The 26,797-nt window shown below is 38.4% G+C and overlaps 1 protein-coding gene across 1 annotated transcript in view; it reads left to right on the top strand.

Moving 5' to 3' along the window:
• Window positions 1-26,291, top strand: part of Dars1 (aspartyl-tRNA synthetase 1) — a 53,293-nt gene extending 27,002 nt beyond the window's left edge. Inside the window, exons 5-16 of the mRNA XM_042683503.1 lie at window positions 2,134-2,236; window positions 3,084-3,164; window positions 4,605-4,664; window positions 8,090-8,201; window positions 9,173-9,307; window positions 13,041-13,188; window positions 14,545-14,691; window positions 17,775-17,817; window positions 20,287-20,367; window positions 22,380-22,491; window positions 22,713-22,784; window positions 25,679-26,291. Of these exons, the coding sequence (XP_042539437.1) occupies window positions 2,134-2,236; window positions 3,084-3,164; window positions 4,605-4,664; window positions 8,090-8,201; window positions 9,173-9,307; window positions 13,041-13,188; window positions 14,545-14,691; window positions 17,775-17,817; window positions 20,287-20,367; window positions 22,380-22,491; window positions 22,713-22,784; window positions 25,679-25,770 (1,186 nt within the window). The 3' untranslated portion in view covers window positions 25,771-26,291. The remainder of the gene's footprint in view (window positions 1-2,133; window positions 2,237-3,083; window positions 3,165-4,604; window positions 4,665-8,089; window positions 8,202-9,172; window positions 9,308-13,040; window positions 13,189-14,544; window positions 14,692-17,774; window positions 17,818-20,286; window positions 20,368-22,379; window positions 22,492-22,712; window positions 22,785-25,678) is intronic.
• Window positions 26,292-26,797: the final 506 nt, after the last annotated feature.

Raw genomic sequence — 26,797 nt, 5'->3', positions numbered from 1 at the left:
TTGCCTTGCATATATAAAGCCCTGGGTTCAATTCCTCAGCACCACATAAGCAGAAAAATCAGGAAGTGGCGCTGTGGCTCAGTGGTAGAGTGCTAGCCTTAAGCTGAAGAGCTCAAGCCCAGAGTTCAGGCCCCATACCCACAAAAAAAAAGTAGATGTATTGAAGTTGAGTTGAAGAAAATTATCTGACAACGGAAGGGCCACAGTTCTACCAAATGCCTTCTACAAGGATATCAGAAGGGGTAAAATAAAATAAGTGGTCTGGCGGGAGGGGTCATAGTAGAAAGGTAGTCAGATTGGAACTTTAGTAGGGGATAGGGCACATTACTTGATGAGGAAAAGAAAACCTCATGTCATGTGAAACAATAGAATTTGTAAGGCTTGAATTATTTATTTAAGCATCAGGTTTAGTTGTGCAAATGGGTGAGGTAACTGAGAGGTAGCAGTCACACTAAAGACACTCAGTTGAGACTAGTTTGCCAGTATTATTAGAATGCCCTGTTAACAGTAAACTGAAGCCCACTGATCCTCTCAAGTCTCAGAGGAGTCTTATCTTAGTTGGCCAACTACTTTTGCCAAAAAAAAAAATTGTTTCTTCAATACACAAGATTTTAGTTAAACATTCACTGATAGTTCTAGTAGGAGTTTAAGAGACTTAAGAGAGTTTTAAGATACGTGTACTGTTGGATTTTTATTTTTACAAGGTAGTTGGTGATAAAGAATTCTAGGCAGTACACTAAGCAAAATGAGAATTTTTCTTATTTAGCAGCCATACCTAAATGCTTCATTTTGATTCTAACCTGAGTTAAATGTTCATTAAAATACTATGGTAAGCTCCAATGTAAATTAAACAGTGTTGGATTTCTAGAATGTTTTAATGGCACCAAAACTACTAACCATCCAATTCCTTGGCACAATGAATAGAATTTTTCCATGGAAGTTCAGTCTGAGCGTAGGACTTGATACTAGGTCTGAGAGTAGGACTGGAACTCAGAACCTGATGCTTTTGTTCATTGACTAGTGCTCTACCAACTGAGCCATGCCTCCGGCCCCTTCCCACCTCATTAATACGTTGTAGCACATTCTGTTAGTATAATATACACAAAAGCAAAACTAGCCAGGCGCCAGTAGCTCACACCTGTAATCCTAGCTACTAAGGAGGCTAAAATCTGAGGATTGCAGTTCAAAGCCAGCTTGGGCAAAAAAGTCCGTGAGACTCTTAATCTCCAATTAAGCACCAGAAAACTGGAAGTAGCACAGTGGCTCAAGTGATAGAGTGCTTGCCTTTAGCTGAAGAGCTGAGAGGGACAGCGCCCAGCCCCACAATTCAAGTCCCACAACTGACCTCCCTCCCCCAAAAAAACTAGTGCAATTTGCGTAAGAATTGCCATTTAAAATTAAATTTTTTCTTCCTTGGTTACATAGTAGAAATCAAAAAAACAATTAAATGTCTAATAAGCATAAATAATATTTTATATTTCAGAATTTTAGTGTCTGGTATAAAGAGTATACTTCCCAAGAGATGCATTACTTTTCACTCATCAGATATTAAGGTTTTAAATAGTAATCCTTTTAAGTTGGAATACACAATCTAGTAGGCTGTCACAAGTGCAATGACAAAGTATGCTCAGAAACTACAGGCAATAGGGATTTAATTGCAGAGCAACACCCTAATGTCCTTTTATTACCTTGAAATCTTTTCAGTTGACCTTCTTCTATTATTTAATTCCATTACTTACCAGTAATTGCATTTATTGAAGCCAATGTTTCTCGTTATAGAAAATGCTGATCTTAGTGAATCTCAAGAATAGGAAGGAAAATGTTCTTTAATAAATAATTCAAAGACTTTACTACTTTTCACAATTCAATTGGTTCTATTGCCTTTTATGTCCTGAGTATCTATAAATGGTTACAAATTATAGCATGAAAAAAAAATCATCTCTATAAGGAATCTCACAATGCATGTCCCGTAATAGCTTATTGTAAGTAGGTTAAACAGGCTGCCTTGATCTTGAGTGGATACTATTAAAGAGAAGTTTGATATATTCAGCAGCCTTTACTGTTTAAACATAAAATGAGTTCTGACACTTCTAATAAGATTATTAAAGTTGAGGTTGTTGTTTTTCTTGACAGCATCAACAAAGAAAGCATCGTAGATGTAGAAGGTGTTGTGAGAAAAGTGAATCAGAAAATTGGAAGCTGTACACAGCAAGATGTTGAGTTACATGTTCAGAAGGTAAAATATAAAATTGTGAGGACTTGGACGTGGCACTGTGGCTCAAGCAGTAGAGTGCTCGCCTTGAGCTGAAGAGAGCTGAGGGACAGTGTTCAGGCCCAGAGTTCAAGCCCCATGACCAACAAAAAATAAAAATAAAATTGTGAGGACTAGAAATATACCTTTGTGCTTAGCATGCTCAAAGCCCTGGATTCAGTCACTAGCATCCAAAAAAAAAAATATGGTGGGTGTGTGCTAGAGAAAGAGAATTTTTTTTTTTTTTTTTTTTGAGAAAGAGAAAATTTTAAAGGTTTGATTCTTAGAGCAAACCACATTTTGATTGAAGTTCTGACAGATTTTTTTTTTTTTTTTGTCGGTCGTGGGGGCTGAACTCTGGGCCTGGGCACTGTCCCTCAGCTCTTCAGCTCAAGGCTAGTGCTCTACCACTTGAGCTACAGTGTCACTTCTGGCTTTTTTCTGCTTATATGGTGCTGAGGAATCGAATCCAGGGCCTCATGCATGTAAGGCAAGCACTCTACCACTAAGCCAACTTCCCAGCCCTGAGACTGATTTTTCTAAAATCAGCTTTTGTATGACACAGCAAGCCCCTTATTATATTGCTATGTACTTTAGGATAAAGTATTTGTATGTATGCTATTTTACTTTTGACAACCCTTAGAGCAGTCAAAAATAGCCTCATTTTATAGGTGAAAAATGCAGATCTTCTTCTTTGATTTCAGCGAGTAGTTTCAGTTCAAGATACATGAAAGTACTGCTTCATGTTTAAGTCAACTGTAGATTGTTTTTTAAACAACACATGCCAGATTGTGTGTGCTTCTGATTATTTTTTGCAATTTTTCTCTTCTAGATTTATGTCATCAGTTTGGCTGAACCTCGCTTGCCCCTGCAGCTGGATGATGCCATTCGGCCTGAGGTGGAAGGAGAAGAAGTAAGATTATATTAATGAATTATGCTTCTTCTGTATAGTTTGCAAAATGTTGAAACCATGATGTCCTACTTTTGGGTTAAGTGTTCCTGTGAATTGAATTGTTTTTATTTAAATTTACTCTTCAAAGGCTAGGGATGTGACTCCAGTGTAGAATGTTTGTCTAGTATGCCATGGGCTTGTGTTGGATCCCTACCTCCACAAAAATTAACTGACACCAGCAGTTCTCAAACTTTTTGTTCTCAAGATCCCTTTTATGCTTAAAGATATTGAAACACCTTCTGCCCTCAGTCTTCATTTTGTGTATCAATATTTACAATACTAGAAATGCTAGTTGCTTAGGAGGCTGAGACCTAGAGGATCATGGTTTTCAGCTAACCTAGGCAGAAAAATCTGTGAACTCCATTTCCAGTTAATCAGCAAAATACCAGACTGGAGACAAGCCACCAGATGGGAGACAAGCCTTAAGTGGTAGAGTGCCAGCTGAGCAAGAGTACAAGGCCCTGAGTTCGAGCTCTAGTACCAGCACACACAAAAAAAGAAAAAGCTAAAACAAATTTTAGAGTATTCATTTATTTAAAATTATTATATAAAAGTATTATATTTGTATGAATTTCATATAAGTAATAAAAATAGTACAATTTTATGTTTTTCAAAAGAAAAAAATAGCTGTGTGTCAGTGGCTCACTCCTTTAATCCTAGCTGCTCAGGAAACTAAGATCTGAGAATCTTGGTTTGAAGCCAGCCTGGGCAAAGTCGGTGAGACTTATCACAAAAAAAAAAAAAAAAAAAACTCAAGTGTAGAATGCCAGCCTTGATTGAAAAAAACTGAATGAAAATACCCAGTCCCTGAGTACTAGCACTAAAAAATAATAATTTAGTATGAAGAATGACATATTATTTATCTACAAGTATTTATAATGTCTCATCTCATGTACGCCAACTAGGTTCTCACATTGCCTCTGAACTCACTCTGTTGTGATTATACACTCAGTACATTCAGAAAGAATGACAGCAAAAAATATTATGGAAATAAAGATTTGGCTTCATAAACCCCCTGAAAGAGTCTCAGAAACCTTCTGATTCCCAGACAACACTTTTAAGAACTGTTACTATCTTTCAACTTTTATCTGTTCCATTAACCTGGGACTAACAGATTAAATCCAGTAAACAATAGAGGTCTATAGTTATGTTGGAATAATGAGGGAAGGGATTGTAAAAGGGGATAGATAAAAACATTAACACCTGTTGATTCTCACTTCTTTTTATTCCTTTGATCTTTTAACATTGACTTCTCTAGCCTTTCCTTTGTTTCTACCATTATTTTCAATCCCAGATTTTCATTTATAATGCATGCATTATAAAAAAAGAAAAGCAAATATGGCTTCTATATGTGGTCTTCAAAACATTAGTAAAATCTGTTCTGTTCTGTTTTGTTTTTAGGAAGGAAGAGCTACTGTTAATCAGGATACAAGATTAGACAACAGAGTCATTGATCTTAGGGTATGATTTCTCATTTATTATGCCAAAATAGAGATGGGCAGAGATACCAGAAAGTTAATTGTGGGACTGGGAAGGTGGCTCCGTAGTAGAGTGCTTGCCTTGTATGCATGAGGCCCTAGGTTCGATTCCTCAGCACCACATAAGCAGAAAAAGCCAGAAGTGGTGCTGTGGCTCAAGTGGTAGAGCGCTAGCCTTGAGCTGAAGAGCTTTGAGGGACAGCGCCCAGGCCTAGAGTTCAGGCCCCACGACCGGACCAAAAAAAAAAATCTAAAATCGGGTTGGGAATGTGGCTTAGTAGTAGAGTGCTTGCTTAGCATGCATGAAGCCCTGGGTTTGATTCCTCAGTACCACACAAACAGAAAAGGCTGGAAGTGGCACTGTGGCTCAAGTGGTAGAGTGCTAACCTTGAGCAAAAACAGCTCAGGTACAGTGCGGAGGCCGAGTTCAAACCCCAGGACTGGCACCAAAAAAAAAAATCTAAAATCCAATGTTTGTAATTGCTTATTATATCATTGCATTGCTTATTTAATTTATTCAATACATGAATCCATAAAAATTTTTAAAAATTAAAAGTGAAAAATCTGCTAAAGAGTATTTTCCAGCATGTAAATGCTAAATAGAAACTTAAGATAATGTTGGAATTATCTGGATAACTGTTCAGTGTCTAATCAAGTATGTACCTGTCTTTCTAGCAAACAGTACCTTGAAGAAGTTATTGGAAACAATGCTTATTCTTGTATGGCATAGGTTCGTTTTCCTTATAAATGATGCGTAATAAGACACTTGTTTATATAATCAAAAAGAAAAGTAGGAATATCAATATGGTATTGGGATCAGGAGTGTTTGCTTTTTCGTGATAATTAATCTTCTATTAAAACTAAGTGCACTGGCGGGGTGCTGGTGGCTCATGCCTGTAATCCTAGCTAATAAGGAGGCTGAGATATGAGGATCATGGTCAAAGCCAGCCCGGGCAGGAAAGTCTGTGAGACTCTTATCTCCAATAAACCACCAGAAAACTAGAAGTGGCGCTGTATCTCAAGTAGTAGAGCACTTGCCTTGAGCCAAAGAACTGAGGGACAGCGCCCAGGCCCAGAGTTCAAGCCTCACAACAGACCCCCCCAAAAAAACTATGTAAACTGTGACACTTCCAGAGTTTAATTTCCCTTTGATATAAAGTTGAATTGAGTTTATTTGGGCTAGCTTAAAGAGGCAGGTGGCAGTAAAATGTATTCATTGGCTCTCTTTTTTTTGTTGTTTTTGTTTTTGTTTTTTGGGTTTTTTTGGGGGGTCCAGTCGTGGGCGCTGTCCAGGCCTGGGCGCTGTCCCTCAGCTCTTCAGCCAAGGCTAGCACTCTACCACTTGAGCCACAGCGCCACTTCCAGCTTTTTTCTTTTTGCTTATGTGTTGGTGAGGAATCGAACCCAGGGCCTCAGGCATGTAAGACAAGCGCTCTACCACTGAGCCACTTTCCCAGCCCTCAGTGGCTCTCTTATAGAATATACTTTACTGGAGTCTCTATATGTATATCAATACAGGTAAACAGTTTCTGCTTTAAATAAGTTGCTAATATTTTGGAAGCAGATTGTTCAACTTGAATTGGATATTTCCCTAAACCACATTTTTTTGTTGGTGGTGGTGGTCATAGAGCTTGAACTCCAAGCCTAGGCACTGTCCCTGAGCTCTTTTACTCAAGGCTCTATCACTTTCGGCCACAGTGCCATTTCTGTTTTCCGGTGGTTAATTGGAGATGAGTCTCAGGGACTTTTCTGCTTGGGCTGGCTTTGAACCATGATCTTAAGATCCCAGCCTCCCGAGTAGCTAGGATTATAGGCATGAGCCACCAGGGCCTACAAATCTTTCTAATTTAAATGTAGACATTTTTAAAAAAGAATGAGTAAATAGTCTAACAAATTGATCTTTTAATAATCTCCATTGTTTTGTGAGGAATTTATTTTTCTCTTTCTGTCTCTTGAGTTTGAATTACAAATATGTTCTTAAATAAGTCCCATTTGCATGAGTTTCTTTAACCCTGATCTCCAGAAACTCAAGATTATTTGTTAGCATTCTTTACAGTGAAATAATGTGTTTTCAAAGTACACTGCTGAATTCAGAATGTTTTGTGTGCACAAATCAGGAGAAAGCCCTGACAAATAATTGAAGTCCCAATACTAACTCAGCTGTCTACAGCAAGATTAGTTGTTTGAGTCAAAGATTTTATTCAACACCTATCCAGTCATGAGATAACCTTTTTCAAATGTTATTAGGCAAGACCTACCGATAATTCTTGTCTATAAATGGTCTATAAAGGAAAATGGCAGGACCAGAGAAACTGATAAAGAAAAAAAGGAAAAGAAGAGGACATAGGTGACTTTTTCTAGACAGAGTACTGCTTTAAATACTTTGTGTGTCGTTTGGGGAATCGGTGTGATGGGATACCTACCTCTTGTATTGTCTGTGACTATCTGCAGTTAATTTATTATTATTGATAATGGTTAAAGTAAAAGAACATGGTTTTACTCACTCATTAATTCTGTGCTAAAACTCTTACTTTCCTTAAAGGAGTATTTGTATGCTGTAAGTATTAGTACGATGGAGCACAGTGACTCACACCTGTAATCCTAGTACTTGGGAAGATGAGGTCCAGAGGATCATGATTGGAGGCCAACCTCGGCAAAAATATTTGAGACCCTGCCATGGCGATCAATAAGCTGGAAATTGCTAGAGCTGTGACTCAGCAGTAGAGTACTTACTTAGCAAGTGAAAGGCCCTAAGTTCAAACCTCTGTAGTGAAAAAAAAATCATTAGTACATCTCACTTAGTGAGTTAACCTTAAAAATTAAAATGTAAGAGCATTTAGAAGTAAGAATGTTTTGTTAATTGTTAAATATTTTTTCTTTTGTATAATTCTTATAAATTAAAGCATCTGCTCACCAAGGGTTTCTAGTGAGAATAGTTTTATGTCATTATATGTAGTCATTACACTCCAGCATGTTTTATCACCTGCTTTGTGTTATGTTTGTTTTTTTTTTGTTTTTTGTTTTTTGGTTTTTTTGGGGGGGTGGTCCGGTCCTGGGGCCTGAACTCTGGGCCTGGGCGCTGTCCCTCAGCTCTTCAGCTCAAGGCTAGCGCTCTACCACTTGAGCCACAGCACCACTTCCGGCTTTTTTCTTTTTTGCTTATGTGGTGCTGGGGAATTGAACCCACGGCCTCATGCATGCAAGGTAAGCGCTCTACCACTGAGCCACCTTCCCAGCCCTTTGTGTTATGTTTGTGTGCTTTTGTCTTTCCCCCTACTATTAGACTTTACAATGTTGAGAGGAATAATAGTTCAGTTTACCTTTAGGTTTCCAACAATGCTGAGCACACGATGAGTGCTCAATAAATGTGTCAGATTGATTTAATTAGATGTTGTTACTGTCTTACAGACATCAACCAGTCAGGCAGTCTTCCGTCTCCAATCTGGCATCTGCCATCTCTTCCGAGAAACATTAATTAACAAGGGTTTTGTGGAAATCCAAACTCCTAAAATTATTTCGGGTATGTTTAAAAATATTTCCTTGAATCTGGAAAATCCAAAAGAATTCTGTAAGGTTTATTATGCAGCTATTTATTTCAAAGGCCATGCTTTATGTCAACATAAGTGACTACTTGTTCCTGAAGTCATTTTATGATAATGATTGTGAAATGAGGCCCTAGCATACAAAGTGTGATTCCTTTTATATAAGTTAGTCTGGAAAGTTGTTTTCATTATGTTTTTCTTTCAAAATTGGTATTACAGTTTTCTTTTGTACAAACTACATTCTAAACTCGGTAAATACCTGCTGGTGGAAAGATCACATAGTTGCCATTCTTATAGAAGAATCTTAAGCATTTTACCCTTACAGAATTGCTTAATTAACAGTAAAAGAGTGAATACAAGTGATAAATATAAATTAAAAGCTAAAAATTATATTCTTGATTTTTTAAATTGTTACAAATGGACCTGAATTGTGAAATAGTAACCCCTCTATACAACACCTTAATAATAGCAGTACCCATAAAATTATGTTTAAAAAAATGATTACAATATTCTTGTTTTTATATATGTCTACAAAAATAGCTTTACTGTTTGATATTGGTGCAGCAAAGAGAGCATTTATATCCAAAGCAGAAAATCTGGCTTAAATACAAACTGTCTAGAATCTCATACAAGAATAAATATGTATAGACTGACTTACCAGTTTGGACTTTCCAGTTTTTCTTTTAAGTGAACCACTTGAAGCAAAAGAATAAATTTTTTTAAATGAACTATGTAACTTGTGAGTAAGATTGGGAGTGGGAAAATAGGCATAAGGAAGAGGTGACATTGTCCAAGAAGCATTGCACTTATAACCTGACTTACAGAATTGTAACCCCTTTGTACAAATACTTAACAATTTTCTTTTTAAAAAAACTTAAAAAATAAATTTTTATTAGAAGTTTACATTGATAATATTACCAGTTATAATACTACAAATTTTACATTTCAGCTGCCAGTGAAGGAGGAGCCAATGTATTTACTGTGTCATATTTTAAAAATAATGCATACTTAGCTCAGTCTCCACAACTATATAAGCAAATGTGCATTTGTGCTGATTTTGAGAAGGTTTTCTGCATTGGACCAGGTAAGATTTTGTCAGTTATGTTTCCTAAATTCATTTATCATGTAGTAGTTGCAGTATTAGAAACACATTTTACATGTATAAGTACAGACATTTTGAAAGCATAAATTTTAATTGCTGACTACACAAATACTTGATTTTGAGTGCTAGGATTTATAGCCCAGTATAACAACGTTCGCTTTGGATCTACATGGCCCTGACTTTGAGTCTTAGCATCACCTGGGGGAGGGGGCTGAAATAACCATGTAAATGTCTTATGGGCAGCCAGGCACTGGTGGATCAAACCTATAACCTTAGCTACTCCAGAGGCTAAAATCTGAGGTTTGTAGTTCAAAGCCAACTTAGGTAGGCAGGCTTACCCCCACTGAACCCCCAGAAAAATGGAAGTGGCACTTCGATTCAAAGTAGTAGAGCAATAAGCTTATGCATAAGAGCTCAGGGACAGTACTCAGGCCCCAAGTTTAGGTCCCACAACCAGCCAAAAAAAAAAGAAAAAAAAAGGTCTTATGGGCCATATTAACATAGAATTTGTTTTGGGTTTTTGTTTGTTTTTTGTATTAGGATTTTTTTTGGGGGGGGGGGGAGGGGGGTCCAGTCGTGGGGCCTGAACTCTGGGCCTGGGCGCTGTCCCTCAGCTCTTCAGCTCAAGGCTAGCACTCTACCACTTGAGCCACAATGCCACTTCCAACTTCTTCTGCTTATGTGGTGCTGAGGAATTCAACCCAGGGCCTCATGCCTGTAAGGTAAGCACTTTACCACTGAGCCACCTTCCCAGCCCCTACACTAGGATTTGAATTTGGCTAGCATTCTACTGCCTTGGGCTGTGCCTCCAGCCTTTTTGCTTTGGAGTTTTTGGAGGGGTTTCAGTTCTTTCTTTCTTTCTTTCTTTCTTTCTTTCTTTCTTTCTTTTGGGGGGTCATGGGGCTTGAACAATGGGCTTGGGCGAGCTCAAGGCCAGTGCTCTACCGCTTGAGCCATAGCGCCACTTCCGATTTTCTAGTGATTTATTGGAGATAAGAGTCTCACAGACTCTTTGGGGCTTTGAACCGATCCTCAGATCTCAGTCTCCTGAGTAGCTAGGATTACAGGCTTGAGCCACCAGCGCCCCGGCAGGTTTTAGTTCTTTTGTACTAGTACTGAGGTCAGGGTGTTCTCCCTTAGCTTTTTTTTGCTCAAGGCTGGCGCTCTACTATTTGAGCCACATCTCCACTTCCAGCTTTTTGATAATTAATTAGAGATAACAGTCTCACAGACTTCACTGCCTGGGCTGGCTTTGAACTGTGATTTTCAGATCTCAGTCTCCTGAGTAGCAAGGACCATAGGTTTCTTTGGTCCCGTTTCTATTTAGGATGAATCTCATGAACTTTTTATGATGCCCTGCCTAGTCATAACCACACTCCTCCCAAACTCCACTATAACTGTCACCTAGCTAGGTTATATTATTAAAATATTCTTAAGATGTATTTGCTAAAAGTCAAGTAAATAATTTTTTAAGCTAATTGTAAGTAAAATCCAGCCTTACATCAGCTTTTAAAACTCACCAAGGCACTGGTCACTGGTAGTTCATGCTTGTAATTCCAACTACTCAGGAGGCTAATATCTGAGGATCAAGGTTCAAAGTCAGACCAGACAGGAAAGTCCTGAGACTCTTAATCTCCAATAAACTACCCCTTCCCACCAAAAAAAAAAAAAGGAACTGAGCTTTGTGCCTTAAGTAGTAGAGTACTATCCTTGAGCAAAAGAGACTTGGGGATAGTACCCAGGCCCTGAGTTCAAGCCCAGGACCAACAAAATAAATAAATAAACTCACCAAGTTTTTATATGTTTTTGATAGTTCAATGCTTTCCCACAAAGAAAAAGGCAATACCGTTAAATGTCTTAATTTTCTGAATTCATTGACCATTTATTATATATATGTATATATATATATATGCTGCATATATATTTTTTTTTATTGTGAAAATACTGTACAGAGGGGTTACAATTACATGGGCAAGATAATGAGTACATTTCTTATCAAGCATTATAGCCTCCTCCTTTGTTTCCCCTTCCCATCCCTTCCCATCCTCCCCCCGCCCCCCTGCATATATATTCTTATGCTAGATACCCATGTACATAAAAGAAGAATAAACTAGTGTTTCTCAATTTTTTTTTTGGTTGGTTATAGGGCTTGAACTCAGAACCTGGGTTCTGTCCTTGAGCCTCTTTGTATTCAAGGCTAGCGCTCTACCACTTGAGCCATGGTGCCATTCCAGTTTTTGAGTGGTTAATTGGAAAGAAGAGTCTCATGGGGACTTTTCTGCCCAAGCTGGCTTTGAACCAGGATCGTCTGATCTTGGCCTCCTAAGTAGCTAGAATTACAGGTGTGAGCCACCACTGCCCAGCTTCATTTCTCAAATGTTAATGCACACAAATCACTTAGGAATCTTGTTAATATACAGATTCCATGTAATAAAGTTGGGGTGAGGCCTAAGATTCTGTAGTCCAGGTCAATTGGTTTGATTTGTGGCTCATGCTTTTTGTAACAAGGGAATAAGCATTGTCTTTGATGCCAAGATGAATAAGACCTACTCTAAGCAGTTACAAAGAATAATCAAATGATTTTTAAAATGAACAATTATGCTGTACAATCAGCAGATTGGTGTTAATTACCCAGAAAAGAGTTACTTAGTAAGTATAAAAAGAGGAAGAAGTTGCGCTGGGAAGGTGGCTCAGTGGTAGAGCGCTTGCCTTGCATGCCTGAGGCCCTGGGTTCGATTCCTCAGCACCACATAAGCAAAAAGAAAAAAGCCGAAAGTGGTGCTGTGGCTCAAGTGGTAGAGCGCTAGCCTTGAGCTGAAGAGCTGAGGGACAGGGCCCAGGCCCAGAGTTCAGGCCCCATGACCAGACCCAAAAAAAAAAAATTTTTTTTTTTTAAAAAGAGGAAGAAGTTGAGGCTGGGTGGCTCAGTGGTAGAGGGCTTGCCTTGCAGGCATGAGGCCCTTGGTTTGATTCCTCAGCACCACATAAGCAAAAAGAAAAAAAGCCGGAAGTGGCCCTGTGGCTCAAGCGGTAGAGCGCTAGCCTTGAGCTGAAGAGCTGAGGGACAGCACCCAGGCCCAGAGTTCAGGCCCCACAACTGGACCCAAAAAAAAAAAAAAGAGGAAGAAGTTAGAATTGACTAGAGTAGCCTTGAAAACAAAGCCAAACTGAGAAGGGCTTGAAGGGCAGAATAGGATATATGAGCAACAAGGACAGTTACTTCTAGTCAGAGGAAACAGGATAAGTAAAGAACATGGACTATCAGAATAAACAAAATAAGAATAGTATTAAAGACATGCAAAATATAGGTTAAGAGTAAATTATGAGCACAAGAAGGTTTTTAGACCTTTGTTATTTTACATCATTATTATACTTATTTGGGGCCCATTATAAGTAACTAAACAAGGGTGTGTTATATGAATATTAGTAATAAAATTTAGAAGAACTATACTGATTCATAATTGAATCAACTTTTTAATTTTGAGAAGATACTTTGGGATCTTGCATTCTCCTGGGGTTCTCATGAGCTTCATTTATTAATTTATATTTGGCATATATTTTACACTGCATACCTATCAGAATTTATATGAACTTGCTGTCTAGGCATATAGTGATATGAAACTAGAACCACCTGAGTACTAAGTGGAAATTTGTATTTAAATTACAATCTGTCTAAAATTTAAAACAATTTGTTATTTATTCCTTTTGTTCATAGTTTTCCGAGCTGAAGACTCTAATACCCACAGACATTTAACCGAATTTGTTGGTTTGGACATTGAAATGGCTTTTAATTATCATTACCATGAAGTTCTGGAAGAAATCGCTGACACCTTGGTACAAATATTCAAAGGACTTCAAGAAAGGTTAAGAAGTATATTATATCCCTAAATATTCTTAATTTGAAGTTAGTTTGGGTTCTTTTTTGCTTTGTTTTGGTTTTGGCTTTTTGAGATAGGATTTTACTATATAGCCTACCTTACTTTAAAGAAGAAAAAAAATGAATTGATATGCAAATTAAACTTATTGTGCATACTTACCCAGAAATCAATGTAACTAGTTATATGCTCCATAAGTATTCCTGGACTGACCAGTATTTTGACACATGCCTATAATCCTAGTGTTAGGAGGATAACAGAGGAGTTTCAAGAGTTTGATGGCAGCCTGTGCTGCATACTCAGTTGAAGGGTAGCCTGGCCTACATAGAGAGACCCTGTCTCATAAACAACAAAAAATAATGACACTATAGTCTGTATAAGTACATACTCTATAATGTGTTCACACATGACAGAATCATAGAACATAGCTTCAGAGTTAACTAACATATAACTGCAGTTGGGAAAATCCACACTCAAAAATAAGATCTTGTCTGAAAAATAACTTAAGCAAAAAGACTTGGATAGTATAGAGTACATGCCTGGCAAACACCTGCCCTAAGTTCATGCTCCACTACTATGGAGGAAAAAAATTGGTATTTTATGTTTCAAACACTGCTACCTGATACTAGTTTCGAAGGAAAAAAAATTAATCCTTCAATACCACAGTGATTAAGCAATATGCCGACAGTTCACACCTGTAATCCTAGCTACTCATGCAGATGAAATCTGAGAGTGGCTGTTCAAAGCCAGCTGGGGCTGGAAAGTCTGTGAAACCCTTAACTCTAATTAACTACCAAAAAGCTGGAAATGGAACAGTAGCTCAAAGGAGTTGTGTACTAGCCTTCCAAAAAGCTCAGAGATAATACCCAGGCCCTAATTTAAGCCCCGGGCGATAGATAGATAGATAGATAGATAGATAGGTAGGTAGGTAGATAGATGACATTGAGAAAATGTGTTATAAATTTATATATTTAAATTTCACCTTTAAACTTAAGAATTAGATAACCATTTTCTGGTGCATATATTGTTTCACATAATGATTTTTGTTGTTATTGTCGGTCGGAGCCTGAACTCTGGGCCTGGGTGTTATCCCTCGGCTCTTCTTCCATAGCACCACTTCCAGTTTTCTGGTGGTTTGTTGGAGATAAGAGTTTAAGGACTTTCCTGCCTGGACTGGCTTTGAACTGCAATCCTCAGATCTCAGCCTCCTAAGAAGCTAGGATTATAGGCATGAACCACCAGCACCTGGCTTTCACTTAACGATTTTTTTTTTTTTAATACAGCCTTGGCAACCTCTTGGAGAAACATTATTTCTCACACATGATTAACTAACTGTACCTACAGGTTTCAGACTGAAATTCAAACGGTGAATAAACAGTTCCCATGTGAACCATTCAAATTTTTGGAGCCAACTTTAAGACTGGAATATTGTGAAGCATTGGCTATGCTTAGAGAAGCTGGAGTTGAAATGGGAGATGAAGAAGACTTAAGGTTTGTTCCAGGATTTTTTATGCTTTAGAAATTACATATAGGGGGGGCTGGGAAGGTGGCTCAGTGGTAGAGCACTTGCCTTGCATGCCAGAGGCCCTGGGTTCGATTCCTCAGCACCACATAAGCAAAATGAAAAAAAGCCGGAAGTGGCGCTGTGGCTCAAGTGGTAGAGCGCTAGCCTTGAGCTGAAGAGCTGAGGGACAGCGCCCAGGCCCAGAGTTCAGGCTCCGACCGGACCCAAAAAAAAAAAGAAAGAAATTACATATAGGGGCTGGGAAGGTGGCTCAGTGGTAGAGCGCTTGCCTTGAATGCATGAGGCCCTGGGTTCGATTCCTCAGCACCACATAGGCAAAAAGAAAAAAGCCAGAAGTGGCGCTGTGGCTCAAGTGGTAGAGTGCTAGCCTTGAGCTGAAGAGCTGAGGGACAGCGCCCATGCCCAGAGTCCAGGCCCACTACCAGACCCCAAAAAAAAAAAGAACTAAAAGAAATTACATGTAGAATATAAGAATGAGTGTGTTAATAATTATTATTTATTTCACTTAAGTTATAAACACTTTTTATTCCCCCCCCCCTCATAGTTTTAACCCTTTAAAGAATATAAGGAGGGGCTGGGAATGTGGCTTAGTGGTAGAGTGCTTGTCTAACATGCGTGAAGCCCTGGGTTCAATTCCTTAGTACCACATACACAGAAAAAGCCAGAAGTGGTGTGGCTCGAGTGGTAGAATGCTAACTGTGAGCAAAAGAAGCTCAGGAACCGCGCCCAGGCCCTGGGTTCAAGCCCAGGATTGGCAAAAAAAAAAAAAAAGTTATGCCTATGATTTTATTATATAATGTTATTTCTTCCAAATCAGTGGTTTTACAAAGTAGAGAGTGGTCTCAATTGTCCCCACACATAAAAATACTAGTATCTTCAAAAGTTATCAAATTACTGTTCTTTATTTGATATATAGTATTTTATTATCTAAACATCATAAAACATAATTTTGAAGCAAATTATGAAATTTCCTATCACATTTCATTCACAGTTGCTAGTTTAAAATATTTAAGTCAGCCAAAGTGCTAGTGGCTCATGCCTATTATCCTAGCTACTCAGGAGGCTGAGGACTGAGAATTGCAGTTCCGACTAGCCGGGGCAGAAAAGTCTGTGAGACTTATCTCCAGTTAACTACCAGAAAATTGGAAGTGGCACTATGGCTCAAAGTGGTAGGGTGCTGGCCTTTAACGAAAGAACTCAGGGACAGCACCCAGGCCCTTGAGTTCAAGCCCCATGACCAACAACAAAAATACAAAAATAAAAGTAAAATGTTTAAGTCATCACACAGAGAATATATATATATATATATATGGTTGTCTCTTTTTTATTTGCAGTTTTTTCCAAAAACATACTCAAAACATGATTTATTCAAGAGGTTTTTTTTTTGTTGTTGTTTAACAAAGAAAAAATAAGATTGTAAGCATCCCCTATATTGCTATAGGATATTTTAAGGCAAATCATAAATATTTCAAGTTGGACAATATTTTCTTTTTATTAGTACCTGTTAATTATACAAAGGAATTTCATTTTCACGTGCCTAAATATATGTAAAATGCACCTTGATCAGATGCAATTCCTCCATCACATTCTCATTCCCCATTCCTGTCCACCTAAGACAGTCTCAGAAGACTCTATTATTCCGTTTTCATACAAGTATATAAAGTATATTGAGCATAGTCATCCTCCCTATCCTCTTTGTTCACTTCCTTACTCCTACTAATGCTATGTCCTGGGTAGGACTTTTTTTACATTGTATCATATAGTTTTTAAGGGTATGTTACTGTTCAAAGAATTTTCACCATGGTATTTCACACATACATATATTGAACTTCGATCCTATTGACTCCTTTCCATTATTTTCTTTTCCTATCTCTACTACCTTCTATTAACTATTTTAAGTGTTTGGATTTTTTTTCCTGGGCCTGGGGCTTGAACTCTGGGCCTGGGCGCATTGTCCCTGAGCCTCGGTGCTCAAGGCTGGCGCTCTACCAGTTGAGCTACAGAACCACTTCGGGCTTTTTTTGGAGTAGTTTATTGGAGATAGTCCAGGAACTTTTCGGCCTGGGCTGGCTTCAAACCGCCATCCTCAGATCTCAACCTCTTTGAGTAGCAAGGATTATAGGCATGAGCCACTGGCACCAGACTTGGAAATTATTCTTAAATAGCATGTAGGCTACAGAAAGTATCTCTTTACCTCAGAAATTAACATATTTGGGCTGGGAAGGTAGCTCAGCGGTAGAGTGCATGCCTTGCAAGCATGAGGCCCTGGGTTCGATTCCTCAGCACCACATAAACAGAAAAAGCCAGAAGTGGCGCTGTGGCTCCAGTGGTAGAGCGCTAGCCTTGAGCTGAAGAGCTGAGGGATAGCGCCCAGACCCAGAGTTCAGGCCCCATGACCGGCAAAAAAAAAAAAAGAAAGAAAATAATTAACCTTTTTGTAAACCGTATTACATTTTAAAGATTGGAAATACTGATTTTTATTTTACAAACTTTTGATAAAGTCTACCAAAAGGTAGAGAGGTCACTTATTGTTAAGACAAGTAACCACATTATTGGAGCAGATACCTTTTGTGGGTGGGAGAGCAAGATAGATTAACTGTGTTTTGGCCAAAAAAAAATTTTTTTTTTGGGGGTCCGGTCATGGGGCCTGAACTCTGGGCCTGGGCACTGCCCCTCAGCTCTTCAGCTCAAGGCTAGCGCTGTACCGCTTGAGCCACAGCGCCACTTCCGGCTTTTTTCTTTTTGCTTATGTGGTGCTGAGGAATTGAACCCAGGGCCTCATGCATGCAAGGCAAGCGCTCTACCACTGAGCCACCTTCCCAGCCCCTTTGTTTTTTTTTAAGTTGCTATTTGAGCTTCAAATACCTGACTTGGGCTGGGAAGGTAGCACAGGGGTAGAGCGCTTGCCTTGTATGCATGAGGCCCTGGGTTCGATTCCTCAGCACCACATAAGCAAAAAGAAAAAAGCCGGAAGTGGCGCTGTGGCTCAAGTGGTAGAATGCTAGCCAAAACAAAAACAAATACCTGACTTAATGTTTCTTTTTTTCAGTACCCCAAATGAAAAACTGTTGGGTCGTTTGGTAAAGGAAAAGGTAGGACTCTTGGATATGCTAGCTTTCTTTTTCTATATATCTGAGATGTATGCTGATTCAAGAGAACAACTACAGGTTCTTGGCATCTTCCCTAAAGTGCTATGCTTCTAGAATAAACAAAATGAGGACCATATTTTTTTAATTCTTGAAAAAATACAAAATACTTGGACTCTGCCTAGAACTAATTGAATATTTTATATATGTGCTAAGTTGTACTAGGGTGATTGTAAGTGACACGTTAGAATATCAGGTAAGTTAAAAGGACTTCTAAATTATTTGCGATTATTTTAAAAAGATCTTCCCTAGGAATTCCTCTTAAGAAACTTGAATGAGCTTTCTTCATATCTATTTTAGTATCTTGCTTTTTTAAAACTAAAACTCCAAAAAGGATATACACTATACTTCAGTATGGTCTTTAAAAACTTAAGACAATAATGTAATTAACAAAGTCCTTGAGCTCCCCCTGCTGGCTACACTTGAAATAAACTAGGGAACTTTTTGAAAACCATACAGTTTGTGTGTGTGTGTGTGTGTGTGTGTGTGTGTGTGTGTGTGTGTGTGTGTGTGTGTGTGTGCAAAAATTGTTTCAAAAGAACCAATTTGTTAACTGTTAATATTCTCTCTGATCTCTTACAGTAGCAAACATGTTTGAAATGAAATACAGTTGAAATGTTGTTAATGTCTTTTTAATTAAATCTGGATCACATAGTAATATTCTACAGAACTTAAAATTTCATGTTAATAGTACTTTTTCATTTGAAAAAACATTACCAAGTGGGCTGGGAAGGTGGCTCAGTGGTAGAGCGCTTGCCTTGCATGCTCGAGGCCCTGGGTTCGATTCCTCAGTACCACATAAGCAAAAAGAAAAAAAGCTGGAAGTGGCGCTGTGGCTCAAGTGGTAGAGCGCTAGCCTTGAGCTGAAGAGCTGAGGGACAGCACCCAGGCCCAGAGTTCAAGCCCCACGACCGGACCCAAAAAAAAAAAACATTACCAAGTGATATTTCTATATCTAAACAATTATTGAGAAAAGCCATGTTTTTTAATACAAATATTGAAATAAAATTCCAGTTTGTCAGTTTTTTCCAAAGTGACTTATACATTTAATAAAGTCTTGGTAAAACCCAAAAGGATTTCAAATAATTTAACAAAAATGGTGTAGATGCATCTAAAAGACTAGATGACTTAGAATAACAAATGAAAAACTAAAAATAAATGGTATTTATTGCAGTATAATTTGTGATGGGGAGGGGTTGGAGATTACATATCAAAAGAAATGAATGGCTGGGCATTGGTGTCTCATGCCTGTAATCCTAGCTGCTCAGGAGGCTGAGCCCTCTCAGATCGAGATACAAAGCCACCTGGGTCAGGAAAGTCCATGAAACTCACCTCCAATTAAACACCAAAAAGTCAGAAGTAGAGCTGTGGTTCAAGTGGTTGAGCACTAGTTTTGTGCACAAAAGCTCAGGGACAGTGTCAAGCCCTGAGCTCAAGCCCCAGGACTGACACTTTACAAGAAATGACTAAACCCAGGCATTGGTGATTCCCATTTGAAATCGTAGCTACTCAGATGCTGAGATGTGAGGACCTCCATTCAAAGTCAACATGGACAGAAAAGTTCCTGAGACTATTTAATTAACTACCAAAAACACAAGTGAAATTCAGCATCAGTGACTCACACCTATAACCCTAGTTACTCCAGAAGTTGAAATCTGGAGATGGCAATTCAAAGCCAGCCCAGGCAGAAAAGTCAATGGGATTTTAATCTCTAATTAACTACCACAAAAGTTGGGAATGGAGCTTTGATTTAAGTGGTAGAACCCCAACCTTGAGCAGAAAAGCTCAGGGACAGTACCTAGGCCCCCAGTTCAGCTGGCCCCCAGGACCAGCGTTCACACACTCATACACACAAAAGCCAAATGGAAGTGTGGGCCAAGTGATAGAGTACCAGCCTTGGGCAAAAATGCCAAGTGAGAGCATGAGGCTATTGAGTTCAAGCCCAAGAACCAGTTTGGAAGGAAGGAAGGGAGGGAGGGAGAGAGATAAAAGGGCCAGGCACCAGTGGCTCACACCTATAATCCTAGCTACTCAAGAGGCTGAGATCTGAGGATTATGGTTCATAAGCCAGCCCACGCAGAAAAGTCCCTGTGAGATTCTTAGCTCCAATTAACCACTCAAAAACCAAGCTGTGGCTCAAAGTGTAGAGCACTAGCCTTGAGCAAAAGAGCTCAGGGACAGTGCCCAGGCCCTGAGTTCAAATTCCACCACCAATTTTAAAAAAAGAATGAATGAATTACGCATTGTAAATAGCTCTTAGAAGATACCTACTAGAACTTTAGATTTTACTTGCAAAAAGCAAGTCAGTGTAATTATAGTGATTTTTGGGAGCAAAACTATATAAAAAATTATGTTCTAGAAAAGTTAGCCTTTTTTAAAAAGCCTATTTTAATTGCATTTTTTTCTTTCTTACAGTATGATACGGATTTTTATGTTCTTGATAAATATCCATTGGCTGTAAGACCTTTCTATACCATGCCTGACCCAAATAATCCTGTAAGTAATTTGGTTTCAAATAATGTACCTAAGGAAAGAAGGAAAACTATTGTCACTATGTCAAATTATATAACATGAATAATGATTTTCATTAATAACATAGTATCAATAGATATATTGCTATTATACAGTATTAGTGTCTCACTATAGTTCACACTGGCATTGTTAAATTTTAATATTCTGTCAAATTAGTCCTGAAGGCCGATATTAAAAATCATTTTAAGTCTGGGAAGGTGGCTCAGTGGTAGAATGCTTGTCTTGCATGCATGAGGCACTGAGTTCAATTCCTTAGCACCACATAATCAGAAAAAGCCTGAAGTGGCACCATGGCTCAAGTGGTAGAGTACTAGCCTTGAGTTGGAGAGCTGAGGAACAGTGCCCAGGCTCAGAGTAGGCCCCATGACCGGCAAAAAAAAAAAAAAAAAAAAAAAAGGAAAAAAATTACTTTATTGGGCCATTTTTAGAAGACTCATAAGGAAGAAAGAATTGATAACTATTGCTAGCTTTAAAAACATTATTATGCTTTCTTATTATTGACCTTGAACTCAGAGTTCAAATTGTTTTAGGAGATAAAATGTAAGTAATGTCTTTTTAACTGTTTTCCTGTAATAGAGGTTCCCAGGCATTATATGCATTACAATCACCTGCAGTACTTTTTAAAAACAGATGGTCACCACTGGTTTATACCTATAATCCCAGCCATTCAGAAGGCTGAGATCTGAGACTTGCAGTTCAAAACTAGCCCAGGCAGAAAAGGACATAAGACTTTTGTCTACAATTAATCACCAAAAAGCTGGAAGTGGAGCTGTGGCTCAAATTGTAGAGTGCTAGCCTTGAGTGAAAAGGCTAGGGCTGGGAAGGTGGCTCAGTGGTAGAGCACTTGCCTTGCATGCTCAAGGCCCTGGGTTCGATTCCTCAGCACCACATAAGAAAAAAGGAAAAAGCCGGAAGTGGTGCTGTGGCTCAAGTGGTAGAGCGCTAGCCTTGAGCTGAAGAGCTGAGGGACAGTGCCCAGGCCCAGAGTTCAGGCCCTACGACCGGACTCCCCCCCCCCCTCCCCAAAAAAAAAAAGAAAAGAAAAGGCTAAAGGACAGAGCCTACCTAGGCCATGAGTTCAAGCCCCTTAGTATAGAAAACAACAGATTATGATCTCCATTTCTGAGTATGATTAGTTGGTCAGTAGTAGGGCATGGTAATTTACATTTCTAACAAGTTCCTGGTAATACTGAAGTACCTGGTTCAGTATCAGACTTTGAAAGCCATTGTTTGTTGAAAGTGGGGAAGGGGTTTAAGTTCAAGTTGATGTTATCAACCTGAAAGAACTACTTAACTGGTTGATTTTCAACTTATTTTTCCTTGAAAGTTTTTCTTAATTAAAAAAGACTAAGGACTTACTGATAATTTCAGTTCCAAAATGACCCAGAAATCATAGCATATTTTAAAATATTTTGGATAGTAAAGTAAAATAAAAAATCAGTACACTTCTTTTTCTTTTCTTTTTTTTTTTTTGTTTTTTTTTGTTGGTCTTGGGGCTTGAACTCTGGGCCTGGGCACTGGTCCCTCAGCTCTTCAGCTCAAGGCTAACACTCTACCACTTCAGCCACAACACCATTTCTGGCTTTCTGGTGGTTTATTGAAGATAAGAGTCTCATGAACTTTCCTGCCTAGGCTGGCTTTGAACTGTGATCCTCAGATCTTAGCCTCCTGAATAGCTAGGATTTGCAGGCATGAGCCACCGGCTCCTGGCAGCACACCCTTTAATGTGGCACTTGTATTTGTTGCTGGAGATGAGGGAAAAGGGAAAAGAAAGGACTCACAAAAAAGGACTCAAAATTTAATACAGGAAAAAAAAATTATTCAGCTCTCCATAAATCTTCCTGGGCAGAAGAAATTATGTTCGCTGAAGAAGAAAACATGAATTTGTTCTTCATACAACATAGGTTTTTCCCTCCATATGTTTACAACAGAGAAAGAGTAGTAGTACTTTAACACTGATTTTGTTTTCCCTGCAGAAACATTCAAACTCTTATGATATGTTCATGAGAGGAGAAGAAATATTGTCAGGAGCTCAGAGAATACATGATTCCCAGCTACTGACAGAGAGAGCCTTGCATCATGGAATTGGTAAATGGCTTAAAATATAGTCTTCATTGAGCAGTAATTGCTTTTGTGGATTTTTTTTTTTGGGGGGGGGGGTTGGGGGTGGTCCGGTCATGGAGCCTGAATTCTGGGCCTGGGCACTGTCCTGCAGCTCTTCAGCTCAAAGCTAGCGCTCTCCCTCTTGAGTTGTGAATTTTTTTAATGTTAAATGAAATGATAAATGTTATTTTGTTTTATTTGTATAGATTTGGAGAAAATCAAGGCTTACATTGATTCCTTCCGCTTTGGAGCACCTCCTCATGCTGGTGGAGGAATTGGTAATCCACTGTTATTGTTGAACAATACATATAAATGCTAAGAATAATACAACTTTTAATTTTAAGCATTTTTAATTAGGACTAAATAAAAATTTTATTTCCAAAATAAAAAGTGAACAGCTAACTTGTAGGTTTTAAAATACTATTATAATAATAAGGTTCTAAGCATTTTCTTTTAAAGAGGTTGGAAGCCGCCAGTTGCTGATGATTCAAACCTGTAATCCTAGCTGCACAGGAGGCTGAGATCTGAGGATCGGGGTTCAAAGCCAACCCAGGCAGGAAAGTCCATGAGACTCTTATTTCCAATTAACCACTAGAAAACCAGAAGTGGGGCTATAGCTCAAAATGATAGCCTTGAGCAAAAGAGCTCAGGGAAGTACCCAGACCCTGAGTTCAAACCCTTCAAACAAATCATTTTGAAGGGAAATGTCCTATATTCTCTGTCCTACTATGAGTCTAATGAGATTACCCCAAATTAAAGTTTCACATTAAGTTAGCTGAAATTTGTTGATAGTATTGTAGTAGCTGGGGAGCGGAGAGAGAGGGGGTAATTGGTACTGGGGCCTGAACTCAGGGCCCAGGCACTTTCCCTTGGCTTTTTTGCTCAAGGTTAGCACTCTTCCACTTGAGCCACATCTCCCACTTCTGGCTTTTTGGTGATTAATTGGAGATAAGAGTTTAATATATTGATTGATATTAAATCACTATTACAGGGTTTAGAATATGCAGATGTCATTATGTAAAGAATAGGCAGTAAAAGTTGGCACTGGTGACTCATTCCTTTAATCCAGTCAGCTACTCAAGATACCGAGATCTGAGGATTCCAGTTTGAAGCCAGCTAAAGCGCAAAAAAAAAAAAAACCATGAGACATTTTTCCCTTTTTTTTTTTTTTTGTGACAATTCTAGGACTTGAACTCAGGGTGCTGTCCCAGAGCTTTTTCATTCAAGGCTAACACTCTACCACTTAAGCCATAGCTCTACTTCAGGCTTTTTGCTGGCTAATTGTAGATAAGATTGTCATGTACTTGCTGCCCACACTGGCTTGGAACTGTGATCCTCAGATCTCAGCCTCCTGAGTAGCTTAAGATTACAGGTATGATCTATGGGTGTCTGGCTCTCCATGACACTTTTGTCTCCAATCAACCAACAAAAGGACTGAAATGGGGGGTGGCTCAAGGAGTAAAGTACTAACCTTAAGCAAGAAAAGTGAAAGTCCTAGGCTCTGAGTTCAAGCCCCAGTTCTGACATTAAAAAATAAAGCCAGGCACGGTGGCTCACGCCTGTAATCCTAGCTACTGAGGAGGCTGAGATCTGAGGATCATGGTTCAAAGCCAGCCCAAGCAGGAAAGTCCATGAAACACTTTTTTTTGTCAGTCATGGGGCTTGAACTCTGGGCCTGGGCGCTATCCTTCAGTTCTTCAGCTCAAGGCGAGCACTCTACCACTTGAGCTACAGCGCCACTTCCGGTTTTCTGGTGGTTTATTGAAGATAGGAGTTTCACGGTCTTGTCTGCCCGGGACTGGCTCCAATAAACCACCAGAAAACCAGAAGTGGCGCTGTAGCTCGAGTGGTAGAGCCCTAGCCTTGAGCTGAAGAGCTGAGGGATAGCGCGCAGGCCCAGAGTTCAAGGCCCACAACCGACAAAAAAATAAAAACAGGATGAAGTATTCTCTTATTTTTGTTTGCAATTTTCATTTAAAATGTATAATATTTAAAACTCATTGCCATATAAATATATTTTTTGTCTGTATCTTTGTACGGTTAGTATTATAAAATCTTAACATAAGAAAATTTGTGAAATAGTATTCTGCTACTTTCAGTGATTTTAATTCTTGTCAGTTACATATTATTTTATTCATACATTAGAATCAGTCACATTTCTACACTCAAGACACTTAATATACTAATGTACTGTAAAAACCTTCTGTGTTAGGGTCCACAGTGTTTAAAAAGTAGAAAATTGGCCTGGCACTGGTGCCTCACACCTAAAATCCTAGCTACTCAGGAGGGTGAGATCAGAGGATTGTGGTTGTAAGCCAGCCTGAGCAGAAAAGTCCCCTTGAGAGTCTTATCTCTGATTAACCCTCAAAAAACAAAAGAGGAGCTGTGGCTTAAAATGGTAAAGCACTAGACTGAGCAAAAGAGCTCAGGGACAACACCCAGGTTCTTTTTTTGGGGGGTGGGGGGTATACGGTCGTGGGGCCTGAACTCTGGGCGTGGACGCTGTCCCTCAGCTCTTCGGCTCAAGACTAGCACTCTACCACTTGAGCCACAGCGCCACTTCCGGCTTTTTTTTCCTTTTGCTTAAGTGGTGCTGAGGAATCTAACCCAGGGCCTCTTACCTGTAAGGCAAGCTATCTACCACTGAGCCACCTTCCCAGTCCAGCACCCAGGTTCTGAGTTTCAGTCCCACAACCACCAAAAACTAAAAATAATAATGATAATAATAATTACAAAATTGTATTAAATATTTTGGTACTTGTATTGATGAATTTCCTCAAATAAGTTTATGACTTATTTAATAACTTGTTGCCCGGACTGCAGAATCAGAATATTATAAAAACTGTTAAAAAGAAATCTAGTTATAAGAACTATATTATAAAATGACTGGCTTTTCAAAAATTGTTTATAGATTTCATTATTTATGTGTATTTTCATATTTCACATTTCAATACTACAAAAAGAATTCTCATTTAGTTCTTCCCACATAGAGTAGCATCTCTGTTTTTGAATATTTATCCAGGACATTTCGTTTTACAGAAACCCTAAATAATCAAGTTGCCCTTATTAACACAGTATTTTGTTGAACCGTGGTACTATTAGTAATATAAAGTAAGAGAAGCCCCAGAGAGGTGTTCAGAAAAGGGATTAATGATGCCTTTCTTTTCCCCAGGGCTGGAAAGAGTGACTATGCTGTTCCTAGGGCTGCATAATGTGCGCCAGACATCAATGTTCCCTCGCGACCCCAAACGACTGACTCCTTAGAGAAGGCCTGCTTCGCTCAGGTGTACCTTGGGTACCCAATAGAATAAATGTCTTACTAACATGTCACCATTACTTTTGGGTTAATTTGATATGTTTATTTAAAAGAGACTTTTATAACTTTGGACATGCTGCAATAGGAAATACTTGGACATTTTAATGAGAAATTCATACAGTAATGTTAGAAATTCATATCTCATTACTTCAGTTAATGTTAACAAGTTTTAAACAGTTAAGATTCTGAAGTTTTTATTTTCTACATTATGGTGGCCACAATATTGTCTTAAATTTTCAATACTTGAAGTTTTTATTAAACTTTTAACGTTGACATAAAATGATTGGAGAAATGACTAAGCTTTTAACAAATATGTAGCTGATATGTAATGGACAAGTTAGAAAGGATCAATTCTTAAAAGTTATACCTAGAAATCATGTAAAGCAGATGAAAATCCTGCTAAAAATATGCAAAACAGTACTGTATTGTTAAATTCTAAACTTGAATTTCAATAAAATTTTAAAGCTAACTTATAGTTTGTATAACTTTGTGGTAATATGATCTTATAACTAGTTATTTGCATTTATACTTCAAGAATTAAATGTAGATAAACTGGCTTTATATAAATGCCTAAAACCAAATGAAAACTAGTAAGTTTTTAACACATATTCATATCAAGATAAAAGTTCAAGTGAGTGTAAAGGTAGAGTTCTTAAAGCAAAAAGCTTGGGTTGATTAATAGAGTTCATTTTTTAGGAATTAAAAATATTGCAATATCCTGTTTCATTCTTCACTGGTAATAGTACTTAGAGCTTGTCACTAAAATGTATCCTCATCTTCTCCACCAAAAAGAAGTTTCTATGTAAGAATTAACAGTAATTCATTCTAGATTGTTAATATGTATTGATGTTCATATTAGTTCCACAGTAAACAAAAAAGTGTAATACAGATATTGATTTTAAAATACTCAAAAAAATAGGATAACAAAAAAGTAGCAAGTTATTTGTGAACCATAAGTATCTGACCATTATTTTC

This window comes from Dipodomys spectabilis, unplaced genomic scaffold (assembly GCF_019054845.1).
Source record: "Dipodomys spectabilis isolate Male_0828 unplaced genomic scaffold, ASM1905484v1 ptg000081l, whole genome shotgun sequence".
NCBI lineage: Eukaryota > Metazoa > Chordata > Mammalia > Rodentia > Heteromyidae > Dipodomys > Dipodomys spectabilis.
Note: the sequence above shows the minus strand (reverse complement) of the source record. Positions and strands in the feature narration are given on the sequence as shown.